Here is an 18769-nt window from a genome sequence, read left to right as displayed (position 1 = left end):
GCTCTTGGGGATGAAATCCGTGGTGTCCCTATCCCAGCCTTCCTCCATGAGCAGTCCTGCCTGGAGGAGAGGGGACAGCAGAGCCTTGGAGCCGTGCATGGAGCATCTCCTCAGGCTCTTGCTGGGTTTGAAGTCTTGGAGTTTCCTGCAGTTGGGCTTGTGAGTGGCTCACATTGGAGACTGGAAGCTCTGGAGGGCTGAGGTGACTCCCTGTGGATCCTGGACCTGCTGTGGGGGCATGGGTGGGAGAAGTGACCCATGGGGAGGGGTGGGATCCTGGATATGGATGTGTGAGGGATGCTGCAGCTGGGAGAGTTCAGCTTAGCACAGCAGGGAGCAGAGAGGGAGCCCCAGCTGTGAGTGGGGCCAGGCACCAACACCAAGGCAAATATTTGGAAAGGCAGTTGCTGCCCAAAAATAGCTGGAAAAGCTTTCAGGAGCAAAGCTGGAACTGTGTCTGTGGACAGCAGCCGGAGTCCCCCAGCCCAGAGCAGCTCCCAGACACAGGGGACAGAGATGGGAAAGGGGCACGACCAGTGTTTGTCCATGAATTACCCTTCCTGTGGCAGTGGGGGGGGAATCTGTGGGGCTTCTTTTGGAGACATCCCATCCCATGGAGCTGGAAGCTGAATAGGGGAAAGGTAGCATCCTCCTTGTCAATACAGGGATGCTGAAATGTGGGTACCAGCATCCAGACGGTCTCATCTGCTCCCAGGAATCAGCCCCTTTGGATTCAAAGGGGCTGTGTGTTTTTGGAGGGCACAAGGTGACAGAGGGATGGAGCAGATTCCCCGCTCCAGCCACCCGGCTTGGAGCTCAGAAACCTCAGCCTGCTCCCACTGAGCCAGAGCTCGGTGTGAATCCAAGCAGGCAGCAGGGACAGGCAGCAGGAACGACCGGGTGGGATTCCTTGTCAGGGGAATGTGTCCAGAGCCCAATCCTGCCTCTTCCTGTACCATCCCAGGGCTCCTGCATTTCCCTCCTGCTGAATCCCACCATCTCTCCCCGAGCCCCTACACATTCCCCCGGAAGGGCACAGCCCCCAAAAGGACACACGGTGACAAAACCCATCTCCAGGTGTTGGGAATGAGCTAAGAGGACAACCAGGGTGGGAACGACCAGTTTGAGTCACTTGGCCACTGTCCCCTCCAGGGTCCCCACCCTGGTGACACTCATCCTTCCTCCTCCTTTCAAGAAGAGAATGAAAAAGATGAGCTGGCAACTCTGCCACACAATCCTCAGGGGCTCTGGCTCCCGAGACTGAGGACCCCAAAGGGACGAATCCCAAAAGCTCCAAGCTTCTTGCCCCTCCTGCAGCCCCTTGCTCTTCCCCTCGGGCTGGGGAGGAGGCAGCAGTGAGGCTGCCCAGGCTCCGGGTGCAGGCAGGATCCTGTTCCATTCCTTCTCATCGTCTGAGGCCAGACAGCTCCTGACCAGAGTCTTCCTCACCAGGGATGCACTCAGAGTGCTTTTGGAGCCTTAATTAAGTGCTGGCTTAATTATAGGGCCAGCTGTGACATTCCCATGTCCCTGGGTCCCACCTGGCGGTGCTCCACGTTCCCACTCATCTCCATCCCTGGGGCATCAGCAAAACCCAAAAATCCATAAATAAAAAAGCCACCAAAACCCAACCTGTCTGTTTATGCTCACTCCATGATTTCCAGTGGCGTTGGAGACAGGAGTTGGGAATGTCTGTGGCTTCCAGCTCGGACATGATGCTGCAGCCTTGGAATGGGTCACCTCCTGTGGGGCACCATCACCATCCCCAAGGACACCAGGGTGGCCATCCTGGGTGGCACCTGCAGCAGAGACCCCCAGCAGGAGTAGGGCAGGGTGAGGGTGGCATCCAGCCTTCCCTCTCCCTGTCCATCCAGAGGGACACCCAGTCCTTTCTCCCAGTTTGCAGCTGGTGTGTGCAGCTTTCTGCACTGGGGACAGATGGGTCCCTCACTCCACCAGGACGGGGATGCCCAGCAGGGACTGTCCCCAGTGCTGGCACTGGGCAAACAGGGATCTCTCTCCCTGGGAGCAAAGCAGCTCAGGAGAAATCCATGGAGAGTGAAATGGGAGGGTGGGAATGTGATTCAGGCTGTGTCACCCTGGGGCAGCGCTGCCCTGGCCGGAGGAAATCCCTCCTGATTCATGGCCTGGGAAGTCCTGTGGCTTTTTGGGGCTGCGGTGACCCAGCGATGCCACCCCACAGCAAAGAGGGCTCTGGGTGATGGGGCACTGCCACGTGCCAGCGTCGCTCCCCACTCGGGCAGCCTGGCCACGGAGGATGCAGGAAGGCTGCGAGATTCCAGGGATGACACACAGGTCACCAAATGCTGCCTGGGCTGAGTAAGAGAGAAAGCTGGAATTTTTCCCCAGCAGGGATTTCTCTCTTCCTTTCTCGCAGCCAGCAGCGCCGTTTTAAGGACTCTGCTCCAGCTGGGACAGGTCTCACATATTTTCCTTTCTCTCTGCAGTCTGATTCCCAGGGAATGGGAAAGGCTTCCTAACACAGCCCAGCCAGCCCTGGCTCCTGATGGCAGAGCTTCAACTATTCCCCTGGCAAGCCGTGTCCTGCCGTGTCGGAGGGGCCAGCTGGCTGCAATTCCCAGCTTTTCCCCCTGGGAGGACACCCCCTACATCCCTCATCCCCACAAGGTGGGTTCCCCACCCATGGATAAATCTCTGGATAACCCCCAAGTGCCTTGGGGGTGGGGGTCCCTTCAGAAAGGGGCTGGGTTGGCTTTTGGGAACCATCAGCCATCGCCAGCTGAGGTTGCTCTGGCTTCCCCTGTCCTTGGACTCATTCCCTAAATCCCAGCTCATGTCTGCTGGTGGAGACAAGCTACAAAGAGACCTTCAACGTGAGCCAGCAGGGCCAGCCCTACACATTCCTGTCCCCACACAGCTCCCCAAGTAGATCGATGTCTTTAGGATGTGAGTTAAAGCCATTTAATCACAAGCCTCCTGTTGTCCATTTCCTTTGGACCTCCACAGCTTTCCATGCATTTTTTTCTTGAGCAACATCCCTCTGAGATCCTGGGGATGGTTGGGAATTGAGTCATCGGATGCAAGGACTGTGTAACGCTGCTCTGCTCTCTCCCACTCCATGGATCTTCCCTAATCCACCATAGTCCAAACTCCTCTGTGCCCCCACCCTCCTATGTAAGGGAAATTGAATGTCCAGTGGTGCTGGGAACACCGTGCTGCTGGATATCTGGGATATGCAGCCAGGCTGGGAGAGCTGGGGGTGTCCACCTGGAGAAGAGAAGGCTCCAGGGAGAGCTCAGAGCCCCTTGCAGGGCCTGGAGGGGCTCCAGGAGAGCTGGAGAGGGACTGGGGACAAGGGATGGAGGGACAGGACACAGGGAATGGCTTCCCACTGCCAGAGGGCAGGGATGGATGGGAGATTGGGAAGGAATTCCTGGTTGTGAGGGTGGGCAGGCCCTGGCACAGGGTGCCCAGAGAAGCTGTGGCTGCCCCTGGATCCCTGGAATTGTCCAAGGCCAGGCTGGACAGGGCTTGGAGCAACCTGGGCTAGTGGAAGGTGTCCCTGCCCATGGCAGGGGTAGAACGAGATGAGCTTTAAGATCTCTTCCAACCCAAACCATTCCATGATTCTGTGACAGGAGATGGCTTTTTGGACTTACAGACAGGTCCATTTTCTTGCCCAGAAAGAGAAAGGTGACTTTTTGTCCCTCCCAGCCTCCATTCCCAGCTGGCAGCACTGACATTGGTCACTTTATTCTCTGCAGAGCTCAGCTCTTGCTCACTCCTCCTTTATCTCCTGGCCATTGCCCTCTCACAGTGACCTCTTCCTGCCCCGTCCCGCTCCCATGCCCCCAACATGAGGCTGTGTGGGATTTTCCAGACCACAGCAGCTGTTGGTCTGGGTTGGGAACATCCCACAAACTGGATTTTCAGCCGACCCTTTGTCCCCTTCCATCCTGGCTGTCCCCCCTGGAATGTGGCTCCCTGTGGGAGACACCCTGCTCCCCTCAGCTGCTGCCATCCCCTACAGATCCCCTAAGAGGTATGGGATGCCCTGCTCAAGGACAGCGACCTCACAGGGGGACAAGGGCACTCTACAAGGGGCTTAGACCCTCTACGAGGATGAGAATCGCACAATGACTCCCTACAAGGACAGGGATCACCCATGGGAGAACAGGGACCCTGATGCCAGGGCAGGGATCCCACAGTGACTCCCTAGGACAGGATCTGCCCTGCAAGGATGGGGACCCCAAAGGCGTCTCCGATGAGTTATGGCCCTGTGAGCTACCAGCAGCCTTCCACTCCCAGGAAGGCACCAGCAGGGGTGAGAGAGCAATTAAATAGGATTTAAAAAATGCACAGGGCACTGCTGTGTGAAGGAGAGGCTGAGAGAAAACACGCCTGCAAGAAGAAATCCTCCCTGGCTTAGCACGTCCTTCTAAAAACACATGATGACTCCAGAAAAATGTGAGAAAACACATCTTCTCTCCCCAGAGAAGGAAAAAATAGAGAAAAGCAGCAACGTGATGGTGTTTGCTGACTGGACTTCAATCCTTGTCCTGGCAGGGGGTGGGGAATGCGCTCCAAGGGCTTTGGATGGAGTTATGGGGGCATCGGCAGCAGATATCCCTGAGAGCATCCCTGCAATGCCCAGGCAGAGCTGATGTCCCTTGAAAAGCTGCCAGATGCTGGATCTTTGCTCCAGTGCTCCCAAACAGAAGGGATGTGCCACCCCAGGGCCCTCCAGCCTCCTCTGGAAGGGAGAGGATTGATTAAAAACGTTGCAAATCCTGATTTATTCCAACAACTGCTGCGCATTAACCACAGCCATGAATAATTAAGGGAATAGCTCTTGTGAAGCTCTGGAGGAGTGTTTGGCACCGTGGGAGCACTGGCTACTTGAAGTTGAGCCCAGCTGCTCCGTGCTGCAGCTGGAAGTGGTGCCAGTGGGATGCCCTGGCAGGAGAATGCCGTGCCCAGGGAGGCAGAACCGGCCACAGCGCCCTGGTTTGAGCAGAAACTCCAGCAAGGAGGAAAGTGCTGAGCAAACCACGCGGGGAAGGAGATCTCCGAGGGGGAAAGAGCTGCTTGAACCAGCGGATGTCCTGCCCTGCGTGTCCTGGTGTTTGGTTTTGATCCCTGAGCCCTCTTAGGCACGTCAGGGGTTCTGCGTTTTGCTGTCCCGGGATGCTCCCAAGCCTCCAGTTCCCAGAGCATCTCGCAGGGAATGCTGAGGCTTCCAGGGCTGATTTGGCTGCCAAAATTGGAGAATGCAAAAGGTAATGAATGGAGGGATGATGGCAAAATGCCACCACTGAGAAACCAGCCAGGCACAGCAATTCCAGTGGTCAGACACACCAGGACAGAGCCTGGAAGCTTTTCCCTTGTTTTCTTTCCTCTTTCCCCTTTCCCCTTTTTTCTTCCCTTTCTCCTTCCCCTTTCCCTTGTTCCCTGTCCCTTGTCCCCCCTCCCTTTTCTTTTGCTCCCTTTTGCCTGCCCTCTTCCCCTTTCCCATCCCCTGTTCCTTTCCCTTGTTCCCTGTCCTCTTTTCCTTTCTCTTTTCTCTTGCCCGCTTTCCCTTTTCTCTTCCCTTTCCCGTCCCCCTTCCCCTTCCCCTTGTTCCCCATCCCTTATCCCCCTTCCCTTCTCTCTTGCCCCCTTTCCATGACCCCATCCGCACTCGCAGAGCTGCACGAGGTTTGCAGAAGCTCCGTGCTCCTCCTCATCCACATCAGGGCATTGTCCTGCAGCAGAGAGGGGAAGGATTCCGGGAACAGCCCCAGGGGAGTGCCGGGTGCCGGGGATGGCGCTGACCCGGGGTGCTGGAGGAAGCAGGAGCACTCCACAGCTTTCCAAAACCGACGCCCGACGTTGTTAGTTTTCTCTTTGTTTTCGTTTTTGTCTCTCTGAATCGCGAGCTCTTTTACACAGAGTTTGGATTAACAGGCAGACAACGCTAGGTTGTTCTTTGGACTTAGATGTTGATTATTTCTTATCTACAGCACAGCTGCCTGGGATGTGCTTCTTAGTTAACAAGGTGGAAAATGGTCCTGAGTTCTAACTTCCAAGGCCACTTAAAGGCCAAATCAACCAATTATGAAATACCAAGTAATATGTTTTTACTTATAATCCAGTAACTATCTATTCATGACCCACAGTGCGGGTTTTTCGAACCAATACCAGAACACTCTGATTTGTGAAGAAGGAGAGAAGATGAAGGAACAAATCCACACCCAAAATCCTCCATATTGTTACACATATATATATTAGATCCCAGAAACCTAAATTCTCTAAACCCAGGGTTCCAGCATCACATGCTCATTCCAAGATGATGAGCAGCTTCCTCCAGCAGGCCCAGGGAGTTTGGCAGAGCCCCTCAGCAGGGCACGGGCTGCTCCTGCCTTCTCCAGGCATTGATTTCCTGGGAGTAAACGCCCGCTGAGGACTCATCCAGATGGATCTGCGGCTCAATCCAGCCTCTGCAGGGCCCTCGGAGAGATCTCACAGCTGTGCACAAGCAATTCCCAGCCCCAGTGGCATGGAAAAGGGCTGGAGCAGAGCAAACAGCAGCTGCTCATGACAAATAAATGTTGTCTCATGTACACATCCACTCCCCATGACAAACCCCGTCACTCTCCAGCCACTGATGGGCCAAACTCTGGTAGCACGAATATCCAGGGATAAACAGGCTCCAAACCGCCCTGGAACGGCCTCTTGTAAACAGATCCTTTTCTTTTAAACTCTGTTCAAAACTGTGTCTGCTTTGATGTTTCACATCTGTGCTGGCCCTCACCATTTCCTCCTGCCCCCACATGAGCAGATTGATAAAACCTTGTCCCTGCTGTGGTGTTTGGGATAATGGGCTCCCAATAAATGGCATCCATAGCGGATTTATCCATCCCAGTTCCACCAACCACTGCTCTGCTGCTTATCCAGAACCTTCCAGGAATTGCAGTGCAGAGGGAGGAGGGTGGTGAGGAGAGTGGTGCTGGAGTGGGTCTGGGGAGGGTGATGGGCTCAAGGAGCTCTGGTGGGTTGTCCTAACATCATGGAGGGGAAACTGAGGCAGAGTATGGAATCCCAGAATGGTTTGGGTTGGAAGGGACCTTAAAGCTCATCTCATCCTCCCCCTGCCATGGGCAGGGACGCCTTCCACTATCCCAGGTTGCTCCAAGCCCCATCCAGCCTGGCCTTGGACACTTCCAGGGATCCAGGGACGTGCGAGACCTGAGGGCTGGAATTTTGACTGTGGCAGGAGCTCCCTCACAACCCAGCTGCTCAGAAAAACAAGATTTACAGGTGGTTTTGCAGAGAGGTTTTAATTCAGCCACAAAATGGAACCTTCTGCCTCTGGGGCAGCCCAGCATGAACCACAATGAAACTGGGACGTGAAACCCTATAAAGATTTATAGTCTGACTTGCCCGGAAACCCCAGGACCTTTGCCCTCCTCCTCACATGAGCCCAGCTCACGAGGCTGCTGACAGGGTCCTGATTTTTCCTAATAAGTGGGGTTTTTTGGGAGAGGTCACAGGTTCATCACTCGGGGCAGGATGGTGAGCGATCCACCGCGCTCCACGATGCCTCGTAGCCCCTGTGGCCCCTGTAAAAGCCAGATGCTCGCTGTGAGTTTGACACTGTTTAGTCTCTTGGATGGGAAGATTTAGGTCGCTTTGGGAAGAGCCCCAGCGCTGGCAGATGGGCGGCGTTTCCCTGTGGATTTGATGGACGTGGATGTTCGCACATTTCAGGGAAAGCCGGTTAAAAAAAGCAGCCGGGCATGGGAAACCCTGGCGACTTCCAGGAGTGTCCCCACCACAGTGCCCGCCTCAGGCTGTCAAACAGGGACACCATGTGCCCCTTCCAAACCTCTGCAAAAGCCCATGGGCAGCGGGGAAGCGCGATCCCTCCCTGCTGGATGCACGGAGAGCATGGAGAGCACAGAGCGAGGACATAAATTCCCTCACACCTCATCTGGATGCTCTTAAGGGACAGGATTTTCTCCGGGGGTGAGCGCCAGGCGCGCTGTGAGTGCACAAACAAGCGGTGGCCTTGGACTCCCGGTCCCTCCACGAGTCACAGCCGCTGTATTTTTAGCTCCACGTCCCAGTCAGGCTCGTAAAACTTTCCCTTCTTTCTGTTTTCAGTCAGTTGTGGATCATCTTGGAGCTCAGGCTGGATTTCTCCCAGTCCTTCCGGTTGGTTTTCCGGTTGGACGTCCCCCAGCTGGATGAAAAAACCCTGGGGGGTTGTGCTCCATCCAGCCCTCTGCCTGGATGTGCATTTTGGATGAAGGATGGAGCAGGGCACAGCAGGGATACAGGGTCCAACCCCACCCCAGCATCCTCCAGCTCACCCTCCCGGCACACCCAGCTCCATCTGCGAGGAAGAACGAGCAGCAGGAGGGCTGCACCTCCATGGAATCATGGAATATTTAGGTTGGAAGAGACCTTAAAGCCCATCTTATTCCACCCCCTGCCATGGGCAGGGACACCTTGCACTAGACCAGGATGGTCAGGTTGTTGTTTTTCGGTCAGAGTAAGAGAAAAACAGAGTTACATGAGAAAGAGCCCTTCTAAGTGAGGAGGTCACACCCACAGCTAAAAAAAACTTGTTAGGCTTGAGAAATGGAGAGTTTATGGTAATCTGGGGACAACTCACATGAGACCTTCACCGCCCTGCAATGCTGAACCCAAAAGCCAGAATGAAAATTATTATTATTCATTTATTGCATAAAAACTTGAAAATTCAAGGCTCTGCTGGGAGAGCTGGGGGTGTTCACCTGGAGAGGAGAAGGCTCCAGGGAGGGCTCAGAGCCCCTTGCAGGGCCTAAAGGGGCTCCAGGAGAGCTGGAGAGGGACTGGGGACAAGGGACGGAGGGACAGGACACAGGGAATGGCTTCCCAGTGCCAGAGGGCAGGGATGGATGGGAGATTGGGAAGGAATTCCTGACTGGGAGGGTGCTGATGCTGATGCAGGGATCCCAGCCCGTGGATTCCACTGCAGGATTCCCAGGTAAAACTGATGTGGCACAAGGAATTTGTGCCCGCACAAAAGTTTGTTCTGGATCTCTCGGGTGGATTCGGTTTCACTTCAGGTAATTCTGCCCAGCCCTGCTGCTTCCAAGATCTCATCACCCCTCACAAGGACAGGGGACAGGCCACAGATTACTCATTTGGGGTCTCAGTGTTGGGCTCCAGGCTCTGATTTGAAACCTGTGAAGTTTGGGATACCACAAACTACCCCTGGAAAAGGCCGATCCCTCTTTCAGAATGGGAACAATGGGGTGACCTGAAGGACTCAGAGGAAAGGATTCATGTGGGGATGCAGAGAAGCAAAAGCAGCTGCAAAAGCAGAAGGCAGCTGTGGTAAAGCCAAATGTGGCTTTTCCTTGTGTCATGGGAAGCCCTGGAACCACTGCAGAGCCGGATGGGAAGCCCAGCCATGCCATGTCCCCTTAAATCACTTCCTTGGCTAATGAATTTAATCCAATTTAACATGGATCACACCCTTCTGGAGCCTGGGGAGGTGGGCTCCCTGCCCGTCCTGGGCCTGGAAAGGCAGCTCTGCTTTGCTTCCGGCCTCCCAACGGACTGGAGCAGCAATTCCAGAGGTGCTCTGCAGGAATGCTGGGCTCCAACACACCACTGCACCCACCCCATCCCATCCCACCCCACCCCATCCCACCCCATCCCATCCAACCCCATCCCATCAAACCCCATCCCATCCCATCCCATTTCACACCACCCCACCCCATCCCATCCCATCCCATCCCATCCCATCCCATCCCATCCCATCCCATCCCATCCCATCCCATCCCATCCCACCCCACCCCACCCCATCCCATCCCATCCCATCCCATCCCATCCCATCCCACCCCATCCCATCCCATCCCATCCCATCCCATCCCATCCCATCCCACCCCACCCCATCCCATCCCACCCCATCCCATCCCACCCCATCCCATCCCAACCCCACCTTTATAGGGTGTTCCGAAATGCTGCCCCCATTTCCTGATCCTCCTGAATGGGGTTGAGGGGTTTTTGTGTCCCCCAGTAAAACCACGGCCAAAACAGCCAAAAAATGAGAGTTTCCTCCCTGCTGAGAGCACAGAAAAGTGGAGGAGATGTTCCAAACAAGCCAGGAAAGGAGGGAGCAAGAGGGAAGTGCTTTTCCTTTCTTCTCTACTCTCCCAAAATTCCCATTTCCCAAAAACATTGCGTTGCATCACCATTTGGGGATGGAGAGGGATTATTTACAAGGGCCTGGACTGCCAGAATAAGGGGGAATGGCTTCCCACTGCCAGAGGTTAGATGGGATATCAGGAACTGGGAATTCCTGGCTGTGAGGGTGGGGAGCCCAGAGCAGCTGTGGCTGCCCCTGGATCCCTGGCAGTGCCCAAGGCCAGGTTGGACAGAGCTTGGAGCACCCTGGGACAGTGGAAGTTGTCCCTGCCCATGGCAGGGGGTGGAATGGGATGGGTTTTAAGGTCCCTTCCAACCCGAACCATCCATGATTCTATGACAGATTTTGGAGAAGATCCCAATCCTTTGGATCCCGCAACTTCCCGCTCCTTCCAGCCACTGTGGAAAGTCTCACCATTTTTAAGAAGGCCAAGGGGCAGCTGATGCCCTCTGTAGTCTCCAAGGAATGGCTTCTCCCTCTCTCCTCTTCACCAGCGGATTCCCCGATGGAATTGCAGACGTAAAGACCTGCCTGGAGCTTCCCTGCACCAGCAGCTTTCCGGCGTGGGATTAAAGTCATTAAGGACCAGCCCAGACAATGAAATGAAACTTTGTCATCTTGCATTTGAGCCGAGCAGACGTCGAGGGAGCTGACGAGAGGCAAATTAATTTGCCTTTTGCAAAGGCTCCTGCGTGACGTTAATGAAAGCAGCTCTTTGTGCAGGCTCACGGCTCAGGATGCAGAGATCCATGGTCCTCCTTGTCCTCACAGAGCTCTGGTGAAGGTCCTTTTTTCCTTTGGAAGCAGGGAAAGGAGGAGTTTTTTTGATTCCAGAGCGTGGGGGTAATCCCTGGCCACCAGCTCAGGGTGTAGCCCGCATTGGATCCATCAGGTTTCAGGGGCTCCTCTCCTTGCATGCACCAATTTCTCTTTTATTTTGGCATTAAATGTGATCCAGATCATTTCCCTGAGCCCACTTGCCAGGATTGCTGCCCTGATCGTTGGGAGAGTGACTCTGCTGCAGCAAAAAGCAGATCCCAGGGGATGGATGCCGGGAGGTTCTCTCCCAGCCCTGCATTTCCTGATGAGGAGCCATAAACCTCCCAAAAAAACAAGCAGCTGGCAATTAGTGGTCAGCAGAGGAGCTGGGGGCTGGCAGGAGTGAATCCTTGGATTCTGGGAGAATCCTGCCTTCAGGTTGCTGCCACGGATCCTGCTGGGTTCTCTTCCCACCCCGCCACATTCCTTGGCATGCTGGTCCCTGCAGGATGTGACCTCTTCGCCATTTCCAACATTTTTCCCATTTTTTAAAAATTTCCTTTCCATCTTTTGCACCCCAGGCAGCCATTCCCTCTGGCTCAGAGGAGAATTAGGCAACTGGTCCTGAAATCCCAGCGTGAGCAACCAGGTCATGACCATCTGGATAAATAAAGCTCACGGACCCACAGCTCTTCCCAAAGTTTATGGCTCCTTTTCCAGCTGAGCACACCCTGAAACACGATGGGAGCACCAAACCCTGAGCCCAGAACGTGCCTTTCCTCCTGCTGTGTGCACGGATGAGGGAATAATTTGGGAAGGGACGACTGTGCCCTCCCAAGTGTTGAGTGGGATGGTGCCAAATTTGGGTTCTCAAGGTTGGCACCACGATTAATGACATTCCAGAAACCCTGTCCCAAAAATTCCACACCCCCTCCAAAGCCCCCCAGCCACAGGGTGCTGCCAAAAACCCACTTGAGCAACAGCAGCAGCCCCTGCCTGACATCTGCCCACACGCATTTGGGAGGCCAGGAAACTTCCTGTGGACCTTGGCTGCCTGACAGGAGTGACCTCAATTCTGCCTTTTTTTAGGGTGGGTATTTTGGGGGCTGTGTTTTGATAACAGGTGGGAGCTTTGCCTGCCTTTTGCTGGCCGTGGGAGAGGCAGGTTTCAGGGAGGAGCTCAGAGGAAGGCGCATTTCTGTAGCTCAGATAAAAACATGCCATTCTACATCTGTAAAACAGAGTTTATTGCCACTTTTTAGGGAATTGGAGGCACCCACTCCCCCCTGCAAGCCTCCCCTGCTGCCCTCTCCCCACATTCCCGTGGCTTCATCCCACATCCGACACATTTCCTCCAGATCTACCCCGAGGTGCATCACAAGCACAAACCCACGCATGATTCAGCAGGCTCCTTTGAGAGACATTTATTATTTAAATAACAACTCTTTCTTTTTACATCACCTCCACTCACAGACCACGGAAAAGCCCCAAATCTCGGCACCTTCGGGCTCCCTGAGCAGAGCTGCAGCTCCCAAATGAGACTCCCCACTTGGAATTGCACAAACGCCGCTGGGGGCGTTGGATGCTGCTCAGATGGGAGCCACCAGAAAATTCCTAATGGCAGTGGTGGCCTTGGGATGCGGAGTCGGACGCTCCTCATCCCAGCAGGAACCAGCCTGGAGTCCCAAAGCATCCCAGAAAACAAAGGAGTGGTGTTGAAGGATGCTGCCCAACGCAGCAGGATTGATGAGCTGGATGGTTTTGCCCTTGTTTTTTTTGCTTTTATTGATTTTTTTGGGGGGGGTTATTTTAAATAAACATTTGTCCCGCTCAAGGACAAACCCAAACTCCACCAGCAGCACCACCCTGGGTGTGGGTGAAGCTCATGGCTGTGACCATTCCCTGGTCAGGCTCTTTATTCCCTTCCTTGGCTCTTGCAAAAATCATGAGACAAAGGGAATTTCCAAACGGGTGCTGAGGAGGGGCTGCTCTACTCCATCACAGCGCCAGGGAAGTGCCAAAATTTGGCTTTTTTAGTACCTTGGTGCCCCTCAGAGACCCACCAGTGCCTAAAATCTCAGGGGTGTGGGACAGACAGACAGACACGAGCACACAGACCTGCCCCTGAAAAAGTGCATTTCTTCAGGCAACCAGCCTAAAAAAGGGGGGAATATTTGAGGATAAACTGCTCCCTTCCTCTCCTTCCCAATCCTTATGGATCTGGGGACACTGTCGGGTGTTTGCAGCCACCCAGCCCCACCTCCAGGAGCCGTAGCCCTGCCTGCATCCCAAACAACCACGGAGACCTGGCTGGGAAGCCCACCAGCAGGAATCTCTGCTTCCCAACATCCTCCCAGCTGTGGGCTGATAGCAAACCCCTCATGCTTCACCACCGACCCTTCCCAGCAGGGCTGAACCATTCTCCAGGTGGGATCAGCCCTGAGGGTGACAGCAGCACCCAGGGACTCAGCAGCCCTTCCAACCTTGTCCCGCTGCACTTTTGTCCCTGCGAGAGGCCATAATGGCTTTCCAGGGGCTTCCCAGGTGCCACCTGAGCCACCCTCACCCGGCCCAGGCTGCAGCAGACACGTCTCTTCATGGGCCCTAAGGCAGAGCACCTGTCAGGAGGCAGGATTCTCCTGGAGCTGCCCGCAGAGGTCCAGCCGTGCGGCCAGCTTTGCCACGGCGGGGGGCCGCAGCGCGGCCGTGCGGGGCCGTGGCGGTCACCTGGCAAGCACACAGCACCGAGCGCAGCAGGCGCAGCAACGGCGGCCGCAGGATGGCGAAGACCCAGGGATCCACGATGGAATTGATGGACAGGAAGCGCAGGGCCAGCAGGTCCCACTCGTGGTCGGCCTCTTCCCCGCTGAACTTGTTCACGTAGGCACGGATCTGCAAAATCAGGGAACGGGCTGGCTTGGAAAGGAGCTTAAAGATCATCTCGTTCCACCCCGCTGCCATTCCACTGTCCCAGCTTGCGCCAAGCCCTGTCCAACCTGGCCTTGGTCACGTCCAGCTGCGGCTTCTCTGGGCACCCTGTGCCAGGGCCTCCCCACCTTCGCAGGAAAGAGTTTTTTCCCAAAATCCCATCTAAACCTCCTCCCTGTCAGTTTGGATCCATTCCCCCTTGTCCTGTCACTGCAGGCCCTTGTAGAGTCTCTCTCCATCTTTTCTCTAGTTCCTTTCAGGTACTGGAAGGCCACAATTGGGTCACCCCAAAGCTTTCTCCTCTCCAGGCTGAACAATCCCAACTCTCCCAGCCTTTCCTCACAGCAGAACTGTTCCATCCTTTTAATCAACTTGGTGCCTCTTCTGGACTCGATTCAACGGCTTCACATCCTTCCTGCGCTGGAAGGACCCCACAGCTGGACACAGCACTGCAGTGGGGTCTCACAGTCCCCTCCCTCAACCAGGGAGAAATCACAGGGAGAAATAATTCCCAAGACCCGGCCCCCCAGGCAGCTCTTTTGGGGCGATTTGGGCTGTCACAGCAAATTTGCTGACTCCATGGGTTTAAATGGCCTTTAAATGACAGCGAGCCCCGTGCTCTGCTTCATTTAGAGCCACATCTAAACCCGTGGCTGCTGGAGGAAGTGGTGGCTCTCACCTTGAGACCACACAGCAGCAATAACCGTGGGAGATGGAGAGGATGAGGGGTGCAGGACCTGGCCGGTCCTTCCTGCGACGTGCCGACTCATCACAGCCCGCGGGGCTTCCTGGAAGGGTGACTCAGCACTCCTTACTCATTCGGGTCACCCGCCACCCCCTCACTCCGGGCTGGGGGGATGCTTGGATGGGGATGGGCAGCAGGAGCATCCCCGGGATCCGCTGGGTACCGCCCCAGCATGGCGCAGCCCAGGGGCACGGGGTGGCCCGCGCGCAAGGCATTTCCAAGCTCTGGGGTGTTTTGGGAAGGAATTTGTGGCCCGATGAGTTCGTGTGCCTGGACTGCTCCTGGGAGGAACGGTGGCTGCTGTGGGCAGCCGGGGACAGGAGAGAAAGTGTCACCCCAAGGAGGCAGCTGGGTTTGAGCCGCTGCCAAAGCACAGCCCCACATGGGAGCCGGGCGATGGGAAAAGGGAAGCTGGCTCTGGATAAGGCTATATCTGCCACCACAGGGCCCATGGGATCCCGGCCAGTGCCGCTTTCCCAGCCCCTCTGCCCCAAGCACACTCACAGGGCCCTGCCCACGTGTCCCCTCCGAGGGGTTCCGCTTCGTAATGACCACAGCAGCCAAACCCGACCTTTTTTGGGACACGGGAAGAGCTGCCCATCATGTGTGGGTTCATTGTTAGGAGCTGCAGTGTCTCTTAGGCCGTTGAGGCTGCTGGGATGCTCACAAGCATCTGGACATTACTCCCTTGTCCTAAAACCCTGCCAGCCCGGCTCGGCTTAGCCTGTGTTATTTCCTTTTCCCTTAGGAAAAGCAAGGGAGCATGAAGGGAAGGCAGAGTCTATTTAACACCAAGAGTATGAAATTACCACTGGCTGCGCTCCCAGCCTTGATGGGGTCACTTCTAATGGGACCAAACTGACCTCCTGCAGTGGGGGGGTCACACACACAGGCAGCAGCCAGAGGTGCTCCAGAGCCCACGATGCTCCTGGTGTAAAAGCACCTGGATGGATGAAAAGTGGCCCTTGGGAGGGGAGAGCCCAGACAGAGTCAGGGGATTCACTCTCTCCACTTCCTCACCTGGCTGTTTTGATTCTGGATTTCTGCTGGAAGTCTCGTGCATGCATGGGGCACGGGATGTGGGCATATCCCTTGGGAAGACACGTGCTGTGGCTGCTGTGCCAGACCTCTGTTCCCAGAAATCTCCCATCTCTGTGCCCGCGCCTCGGTGCTGTTGCAGACGAGCAGAAACCTCTGTCTCCAGCTCCATCTGCAGAAATCTGGGATAACTCATCCCGCCCAGCACGGATATCCACTGCCTCCAGCCCAGAGCAGCTCCTTCATCCCATCTCCAGAAGTGCCATTGGTTGCTCTGTCATCCCTCACACCTGCACCATGAGTTCCTGGATCCCAGGATTTGCAGTGATGCCGTGTGGTCGAGGGGACTCCAACCTCATCCCTGCCTGAGCCACACTGCCTGGCCTCGGAGCCTCTGTGGGGTGGGAGAGCACCTCTGCTCCTGCCACTCCATCCTCCTACCACTCCATCCTCCTACCACCCCGTGATCCTGACACCCCATCCTCCTCCTGGCACTGGGGATACAGGGAGTGATCCCCCCGCTCCCCAGGTGATGTGCGAATTGCCAAGCTCATGGCTGAGCTGGGATCTCCCAAGCTTTGGGAAGAGCAAAGTTTTGACCTCAACCCTCAAGGTTTGGCCAGCAGAGTTGGGGGGAGCCTTATAAAGGCCGGGAGAGAAATGTGGGTGCCGGGGAGAGGGACCTCACCCTGGTGCACCCCCCAGACAGGCGCACTCACCGTGAAGGGCAGCGAGCAGATGACGAAGGTGATGGTCATGATGGAGAGCAGCAGGAGGTGGTCGATCTCCTCGGCCATGGAGAACGCGCGCCGGCCGCAGCCGGTGGCCACACGGGGCTGCTCCAGGGTGGTCACCCGGCGGGTCCTCTGCCCGCGGCGGTGCATGCGGGCCAGGTTCACGATGACGCTCAGGTTGCAGAGCAGCACGGCGAGGATGAGGAAGAGGAGCAGGGTGGCGTAGAGGAGCGAGAAGGTGACGTTCAGCCCCGCCACCTCCCCATTGCTCTGGTGGGAATCCAGGTGCATCTGGATGAAGCACCAGGTGCCCGGGCAGTACTGGACGTAGCGGCCGAAGCCCAGCAGCGGCAGCGAGCAGAAGGCGGCCGAGAAGGTGTAGATGGCCGGCAGGGCCACCAGGCCCGTGCGGGGGCTCAGGAAGCGCTCGTAGAAGTACGGCCGCCCCAGGGCCAGGCAGCGCTCCAGCGCCATGGTGAAGAGGATGAGCATGGTGGCGAGGCCGAAGAAGCTCATGGCGAAGCCGAAGTAGAGGCAGATGTGCCCTCCGCGGGCCAGGGTGGTGAGGGTGCGGTTGCGGTGGTAGGAGGCCAGCACCAAGGGGCTGACGGAGCAGGTGCCCAGCAGGTCGGTGACCACCAGGGCCAGCACCAGGACGTGGAACAGCGCGAGCGGGCGCTGCCGGGGCCCGCGGCGGCCGCGCAGGAGCAGCCCCAGCGCCAGGAGGTTGCCCAGGAGCCCGGCCGAGAACATGAGGGCGCTGATCAGGCCGAGCTCCGGCCGGGAGCGCTGCCCCGCCGGACCCGCACGCCCGGCCCGTCCCGTTCATCCCGCGCCGCCGCCGCCGCACGCCCGACTGCGCTGCCGCCCCCGGCACCGGCACCGGCACCGCCCGCCCCGACGGCACCGCCCCGCCCGCCGCCCCCGGCACCGCCCCGGGCCCCCGGCACCGCCCCGGGCCCCCGGCCCGCGCACCCGGGGATGGTCGGAGCGGAGGCGGGGGACGCGCACGGACCCACCCCGGCCTGACCGAGAGTCCCGGGCGCTCTGGGAGCCCGGACACGGCAGTCCCGGTGTGGTCCGAGAGTCTCGAGGCCGGGCGGGAGTGCCGGGGCGGCCCCGGATGTCTGGGCAGTCCCCGGTCTGCCAGCCCCGGCTCCGGCACGCCCAGCCCCTCTGCCCCACGGGAGTGGCTTCTGCGGTCGCCCCGGTGTCGGTCCAGGAGCCCGGTGCGGCTTCGGGAGTCCCTCGCATGGGCCCAGGTGCCGGTCCGAGAGTCCCGTACCGTTCCAGGAGCCCGGTGCGGCTTTGAGAGCCCCCAGGCACGGCCAGTCCCTGTGTCGGACCAGGAGCCCCGCACACGGTCAGCCCGGGGCCAGACCGGGACCTCCTCTCACAGCCGATCCCGGCGCTGCTCCCGGAGTCCTGGTGCCGCTCCAGGAGTCTCGGTGCCGGCCCGGGATCGCTTTCATGGCCAATCCCAGTATAGATCCGACAGTCCCGGTGTGGCTCCGCGAGTGCTGAGCCCCAGTCTGTCCCAGTGCTAATCCGGGAATCCCAGTGCCGGTCCAGCAGCCCCTCACATGGTCAGAGATTCCCGGCGGTGCTCCGGGAGCCCCGAGGCACACAGCAAGCTCCAGTGTGGCCTGAGAGCCCCAGTGCTGGCTCCAAAGCTGGCTCCAAAGCCCTCCGAGCCCGGAGTCCCAGCTGAGCCCAGGCTGTGCAGGGGAATTCCCATGGCCCCAGAGGTGCCCGGAACCCATGGAGAACTCCCTGCCCCATGGCTGCACCATGCCACGTCCCCATCGCCCCCCTCTCCTACATGTCATCGGAGGTCCCCAAGGGGGTGCAGCCTGTCTGGCCATGACCTTAAAGCCCATCCATTCCAGCCTCTGCCATGGGCAGGGACACTTTCTACTATCCCAGGTTGCTCCAAGGCTCATCCAACCTGGAACCTGGAACGCATCCAGGGATGGGAAATTCACATACTCAAGCCCAGTGGCCTTGGATGCTCTCTCCATCCTTCAGGACACCAGCCCTCACTCAAGCTGCCTTTATTTAAGCAGTTGCTGCTTCACAGGTCAATTCCAGAACCTCCCGAGGACAGAAAATCTTTTCCTTCCTGTGGCCCTGGGGCTGTTCCAACAGCTGTAACAATTCAATTTTTAATTAACCCCGTACACCTGGTCCCCCCAAACCACAGTGAAACACTGCAGGTGGCTCCAGCAGGGACACAGCAGGTTGCAGGCACACGAGTGGCTTTGGCTGTTATTTTTAAAACCGTGCTTTTGTAACAGGAACTTCGCAAAGGAAATACGGGGCACGGCAGGCTCAAGGGCCGGGCAAGCTGCGGTTGGTGACAGCACCTCCATTTCTGAGGGGCCTCTCCTAGTCCTGGCT

The 18769-nt window shown here is 57.1% G+C and overlaps 2 protein-coding genes across 2 annotated transcripts in view; one reads left to right on the top strand and one right to left on the bottom strand.

Annotated features, from left to right (window-relative positions):
• Window positions 1-2953, top strand: part of TXNDC16 (thioredoxin domain containing 16) — a 44375-nt gene extending 41422 nt beyond the window's left edge. Inside the window, exon 23 of the transcript XR_005601923.1 lies at window positions 2469-2953. The gene's annotated coding sequence lies outside the window, so the exon portion shown is untranslated. The remainder of the gene's footprint in view (window positions 1-2468) is intronic.
• Window positions 2954-12333: 9380 nt separating this feature from the next.
• On the bottom strand, window positions 12334-17201 carry PTGER2 (prostaglandin E receptor 2). The gene is given in 3 exon segments (XM_010409959.4): window positions 12334-13614; window positions 13616-13816; window positions 16355-17201. Coding segments are annotated over 3 exon segments (1038 nt in total). The 5' UTR covers window positions 17123-17201; the 3' UTR covers window positions 12334-13545.
• Between the last annotated feature and the right edge of the window lie 1568 nt (window positions 17202-18769).

The sequence above is a fragment of the Corvus cornix genome, chromosome 5 (genome assembly GCF_000738735.6).
Source record: "Corvus cornix cornix isolate S_Up_H32 chromosome 5, ASM73873v5, whole genome shotgun sequence".
Classification (NCBI taxonomy): domain Eukaryota; kingdom Metazoa; phylum Chordata; class Aves; order Passeriformes; family Corvidae; genus Corvus; species Corvus cornix.
The sequence above is the reverse complement of the archived record's forward strand: the minus strand, read 5'-3'. Positions and strand labels throughout refer to the sequence as shown.